The sequence below is a fragment of the Chelon labrosus genome, assembly GCF_963514085.1.
Source record: "Chelon labrosus genome assembly, chromosome: 8".
In the NCBI taxonomy this organism is placed as follows: Eukaryota; Metazoa; Chordata; class Actinopteri; order Mugiliformes; family Mugilidae; genus Chelon; species Chelon labrosus.
In genome coordinates this window covers 20401486-20407746 of record NC_140358.1, presented here as the reverse complement: position 1 = coordinate 20407746, position 6261 = coordinate 20401486, and the positions used below count along the sequence as shown (strand labels likewise).

General features: G+C 42.6%; 1 protein-coding gene across 2 annotated transcripts; it reads right to left on the bottom strand.

Moving 5' to 3' along the window:
* Positions 1-1806: 1806 nt before the first annotated feature.
* On the bottom strand, positions 1807-5939 carry cysltr1 (cysteinyl leukotriene receptor 1). 2 transcript variants are annotated; one of them, XM_084549664.1, is made up of 3 exons: positions 5309-5939; positions 4629-4692; positions 1807-4497 (listed from the first exon to the last, which is right to left on the bottom strand). In XM_084549664.1, exon 3 carries the CDS (start codon positions 4474-4476, stop codon positions 3454-3456), a length of 1023 nt encoding a protein of 340 aa, XP_084405790.1. In that variant the 5' UTR covers positions 4477-4497; positions 4629-4692; positions 5309-5939; the 3' UTR covers positions 1807-3453. The 2 variants fall into 2 exon arrangements, with proteins under 2 accessions (XP_084405790.1, XP_084405789.1); XM_084549663.1 differs by lacking the exon at positions 4629-4692.
* Between the last annotated feature and the right edge of the window lie 322 nt (positions 5940-6261).

Sequence of the window (6261 nt, the reverse complement as noted above, 5' to 3'; positions counted from 1 at the left end):
GGTTTGTGACATCCAATGTTTTATACTAAGCCATAACATGACAAAATTTGTCACCACCAGTCAGCAAAATAGAAACTTGAGAGCTGTTGGCTTGACAGTGAAAATAAACATCTAAGAAATTACATGGATCAAGTATTGATCCCTGGGGAACACCGTATGAGAGTGGGGCTGAGAAAGAGTTGAAGATTCCCTTTACAACAAAGACAGCGTTGCCAGATAGACGGGAGTGAAAGAGCATAGTCCTCAGTACTATCACAGCATTCAAGGTGATTTATGAGGTGATATCGTGGTTGGCCATATTAAAAACAGAACTCAGATCAACGAAAATTAAGATTGAGCAAGCTCAAGAATCTTCTGCGAGCAGTAAATCAAGTGTAACCTTATAAGAACTGTTTCTGTACTGTGCCTGGAATCCTGACTGATGTTGCTTAAAAATATTAGCGTTGTTCATTTGAGAGATTAATTGAGAGACAGCGGATTTACTAATAGATAATGGAGACAATAACGAGGATTTATGGTCCAAACAGCTAACATACCTTATTCAGAACTCTAGTGGGAAAAAGGTCTCGTTGACAAGTGGGAAAACAGAGGGATTGACTCGATCTTCTTGTAATACGATGTACTGGCAGACGGTTCAGTACACGTGAAGAAATTTGTCTTCATTTGCATGATAAAGAGCCATGTTAATGTCAAGAAATGTCAAGAGGAAGTGGTCACATATCTCAGTAGGTGCTTCAGTATGTTGGCTAGGCAGAATTTAACCACAGAGCTGATTACTTCAAATGAAACCCTGGGTCTTTGGCAGGTACTCGCAATCAAACTGGAGAAATAAGAAGACCATGTTGCCTGCTGACAGGCCAACCACAAACTTTTAGGAAGTCGAGAGATATACTGAGCTCCTCTTTCTTCTATTTACGCTCTCCTACGTTGCCAGTTTCAAGACATTACGTCAGAGCTTTAGAAAGCTGTCGGATGTCAACTTGTTTACCGGGTATGAAACCCAGAAGCCAGGAACTAAAAGGCGTGTGTGAACCAATGGCTCTGTCATTTATCAGTGGATCTGGTCAGAAATGATTCAGTGAATGTGTGATAATGTTTGTGCGTAAGTTGCGGTGTTGCATCAGTTTCCGTTTCTCGAACGTTTTGTGACTTTTGTTGCAATAGTTTAACCCACAATGCACAATTGGGTAAAGACATATTTAAGGGAAGTTCCTTTCAAGATGTTTTTTGTTTTTTCCAGAGTGATTTCTCTGTAAGGATCAAATCAAAATCTATAATAATAATTTAGAAAAATCTGTCGGTTTATAGTCTACAGAAAGGATAAATTCCTCCAGAGAAAGCAACTCTCCCGGACCGCTCCTCTATGTCTGATCTCACATGGTGAGCATTACCACATGTTGCAAAACAGAGTTGGTTCCCCCTCAAGGCAAACGAGATTTCTTCTTAACCTGTCCCAAACACTTATCAGTATTCAGGCCGAATCACTTAAGGGGCTACGGCGCTAGGAGACTGGTGAAAAGATAAAGCCCGATTAGTGACTTCCTACACTGAAGGTAGGTGCACTGTCGTCCATACCTTCTTTAGAAATAACTGAGTTGGAATTTTGCGGGGACTTTCCTTACTCCTGCATGGTGGATCTCTTTCCTGTAAGATGCACTAGCACTGCTTCCAGGGAGACACATCTCCAAGATAGCCTTGCTCCGCAGACTGAAACAAACATCTTTTTGTGCAAACGGGGGGGGGGGGGGGGGGGGGGAGAGGAAGCCGATCATGTGCTTGCGATTATCTCTTTATGAAGTAGTAATACAGTGGCCTTCTATGTTCTAAGCAGCAGGCTCGGCCTCAGCAGTCTTGCCTCTCGGTGTTGTTTTGCGTCTCCAATTAACCTGTAAGTTTCATGTACACTCAGTTGCCGGTACACCTAGCTAAAAATAATGCGACCTTGTGCAGTGGACTTGCAATAAATCTCACCTTTGGGATGGCAAGGAGGGTGTTGATTCATATTTTTGGTCGTTTTTGTAGACTTGGTGCAGCTGTATTAGATAAAGAGGTGTTTCTGTCATTCCACCACGCTGATCTTTATGAGGTGGACAAAATAGTAAAGACAAGCAGTTTCAGCAAAAACTGAACATTGGAGTCTTGCTGATAATTGGGTTTAAAGCAGGATTTAATTAGATTAAGCTGCTCAGTTTGATGCCAACTGAATGCACTGTGCGTCTCCGTGCCGTGGCTTTATGCTTTATTTAATATGTTTATAAACCACACAAATGGTCTCATGACTTATACTGCAGGGCTAATTCAATTTGTAAAAATGCTCCGTAGTTGCTATAGGACTGACAGAAAGCAGCAACTCATTGTAACAGCAGCAGAGATAAATGATAAGCGGTGCTGAAGCACTTTGGAGGAGAGCTAACCTAAAACGTGTGCCAGCGTGACCCCTAGTGGTCAGAGTGAGTCCCTACATGCAGCCGTAACGTAAACACACATCAGATCATTTATTAGTGCAGTTATCATACACAAAAGGACAACCAATTTGCATACAACAAGAACACAGCACCACATTGTCAGGTGTTTAAATAAAAACACGGACTTTTTTTTTAATGCGTCTTCTTGCTAAGAGCTTTATAAATAAAACCAATTCCACTCTCGCGTCTCTTTTGTAAAGATGAAGCCACGGCCGCTTTTGCAGTGACTGTAGATTTGCACAAATAAGTTACAGCACATTGATTGATTAATAAGCTTTAGAGGAGCTGGTACAGTAAGAAGACTTTATCTGCAGATATTGTTATCTTTAGACAGACCCATGCTCTTTGTGCTCTCCGTGTCCCAGATACAGAAGTCACACCAAACACATGAAGACAGATCTTGATTTTTGAGAGAAACTTGATGATCTCACAATAAAAAAAAAGTGTTGGAAAACACATTGCATCATTAACATTTATCACAAATTGTTACAAATAATAGAGATAGAAGTAGAGGAAAATCAGTAAAGAAAGTAAAGACCTACAATAACACATTGTAGTATTTATCGTACAGTATTTAACAACGTTTTACTTCACAAAGAAGGTGTGCGACGCTACATTCTTGACATTTCATTTAAAAAATGCATAGCCTAAAACATTCATTAAGACGTATACATACACTGACATAATATTTATCATTTTAATTACTCTACAGTTTTAGAACAGTTTATATTGTACCAGCATTTCATATCAATTAAATATCGAATACATATGGACTCTATAGAATAATAAATATCAATTTAATTGAAGAACACCCTCCTGAGACTTTTAACTCCAATATTTTAATACTCTTGAGTAAATCAGCGACATTTGTTGACGCTACTTTCTGCCTCTAATCTTCCTCGTGACTGTCAGTGAAGGGACAAGTCATCCCGAGCTCTTACGAATATCCCAATCTGCTTGTTTGAAAACCCCCGCTGCCTGACGTGACTTAACTGGCCTTAAGCTGGTGGTTTTCTCCAGGATCAGAGGCCGCGATGGGGTGAAGCCTTCCTGTACGCCGCATGCTGCTGGCCTTCATTGACTGGCGGAGGGAGGAGAGGCGGCTGCGGAAACCTTCCCCGGAGAAAAAATAAAGCAGCGGGTCAAAGCATGAATTAGCAGCAGCCAGGCACAGAGTCACCACAACAGACTTCTGCATGGAGATCTTCTCAGAGCAGGTACTGTCTGACCGGGACAGGAAAGTCAGGTGGAGGGTGCGCTGCACATGGTAAGGCATGAAGCTGACCAGAAAGGTCAGCAGGACAATGACAATCATTCGGATGGCTTTGGTTCCTGCTCCACGCTGGCGGCGGGCCACATTGGTGCGGGAGAGCAGGGTGTGGACTATGCCAGCATAGCAGATCAGGATGACCAGAAAGGGCACGATGAAGCCCACCACCAGAGACAGATAGTTCAGTACAACCAGTTTTTGGACATTTTGACTTCTCGGAGGCTCAAAGCATTTGGTTTTATTCGTGGACGGGTCAAAATGCTGTCCAGTCATCAGGAAGGGTGAGGATGAAAGACAGATAAACACCCAGATTCCAAGGCACACGAGGCGTGCACGGTTCTCCGTCACCAGACGCAGGTTCTGCACGGGGAAAACAATGGCCAAGAAACGAGTGACGGACATGGCAGCCATGAAGTAAATACTGCAGTAGAGGTTTACATAGAGGGCATAGGAGCTGATGCGGCAGAGGAAATCCCCTTGGTTCCACTTGCCCTTGCTGACATAGTAGAGAACTCGCAGTGGCAGTGTCATAACACACAGCAGGTCAGACACCGCCAAATTCAACATGTAGACATGAAAGGGGGACTTCTGGCGGTTCGTCCTGATCAGCACTGCCAGGGCGAACCCATTCCCAACCAGGCCCAGCACGGTGATGAGCGAGTAGGAGGTGGAGTACACCTGGTTCCTGAAGTCATCGATGGAGGGGCACTCCGTCGAGTTTGTCAAATTTCCTAACTCCATCTGTGCCCCCACCTGCAGGTGCTGAGACAAACAAACATTATGTGACGATGTGTGCGAAAGCATGCAGATGATAACAAGCTGTTGGAAGGTTAGCCACAAAGAGATATACTGTGTTGACTGTGACAGTGCAGATGGTCTCCGAGACAACGTACTTTCTGCTGCTGTGCCGTCTCTGGAGAAAACACAGGAAGTAGATAACCACGATAGACCTTTATCCTGTCACATGACACAAGGTTTTGGTTTGGAAAATGTCTTTTTCTGCCATACGAGGCAGTTTGTGAGTAATACCGTTGTTTTTACGGGCAAACTCTGTACATGTCCTACATAGATTACATTGTGATGAAATGCTAGGTAACCACAGGATACGGCATGGATGCCAAATTGTTTATTTATCTCTAGATCAGGTGATAAATAATGAAAGGACCAGCATGATAGCTGCCCTGTCTGGCAGCCTCAACTAAAAACACAAAGGTTAATTGTGGAAACTTTTTTCTTACTGCCTCTGATAATATAAAACGCATCAAGTAAAACAGAAACTCATGCACTTTACTGTAAACGTGTTTGTCTGTGCAGCTCTAACAGTGTGTGTATCAAGTGGTATAAACTAAAGTTAACAAACGAGTCATGCATTCATTCATTCTTTCATCCGACTCACAGACTTTCTCTTCCGAGATACATGAAGCATGCATTAAAGAAATAAACTGAAACTCAAAAACATATATGTATGTTATCCCTTGACTTCTTTGTGAGTCACTACCCTTAACACGAGTTGAAAACATAATTAAAGCATTACTTTCACTTAATTCAAATGTGCATTCTTTAAATTTCTTACCTCTGGATTCCTGTTTGATGTGAAAACAGAGCAGTCCGTGTGTTGATTTTGTCTATGTGCGCAACGGCAGCGCTGCTTCAGTGTGAGTCTTCTCTGGCTCTCTGCCTCATTCGCCAGATGTCACAGCAGTAGTAGGATGGCGCTGCCTCCTCAGACCCTCAGCTGTTAGCAGGCTCTTCAAAGTAGGACTGGTCTAACTCTTCAACAGTGCAGTTCCACGGCATCAACTTCAGTGACATCACACACCATGCAGCCACACATTAACGGCAAATCAAAGAATGTAGAAAAAAAGTAAGGTCCACCAATACTTTGAGTAGTAAGTGCCTTCTGTTATTTGTCTACTCTGGACGATGTTAATTGTAGTGCATTATCCCATTTGCCTGAATTCAGCAAAGTGCTACTCCTAATTTTCCTGCACCAACAAGCCTTGCTATGTCCACAACATACTCCATTTGCATTTTTGTCAGACTGCAGAGATAGGGGAAGTTATTCGTGTTGGAACCTTGAGTTGCAACACAAACACCTTCTGCTCTCTTCAACATATTAAGTTTCTGACTCCGGCGTTGCTTCCTTGTCTGACCTGTTCTGGTCAAACCATGTGTTGAACTTGCAAAATGACATTGTGTACATCAATAACCACATATAATGCTCCACCTTTTTTACACAGAAAGACAGTGGTGTACACAGAGAACTGCAGACAGACCTGCTTTTCCTGCACTGTTGATACCTTTTGTTGAGTGCCTCGTTAAAGACGTGAGTTTAGTGCAGCTGTCATGTACGAACATGTCAAGAACCGTGTGCGTGACTTGAGATCTGATGGTGATGATAAGGACGAGTTGGTAAAGAAAAAAAAAGATGTAAAAATAATTAAATCAACTAAAGCAGTCTCTCTTTCCTGCTGAATTTCCTTAGTATGTTGCTAATGACCGTGGCCTGTTGTTAGATAATGGAGT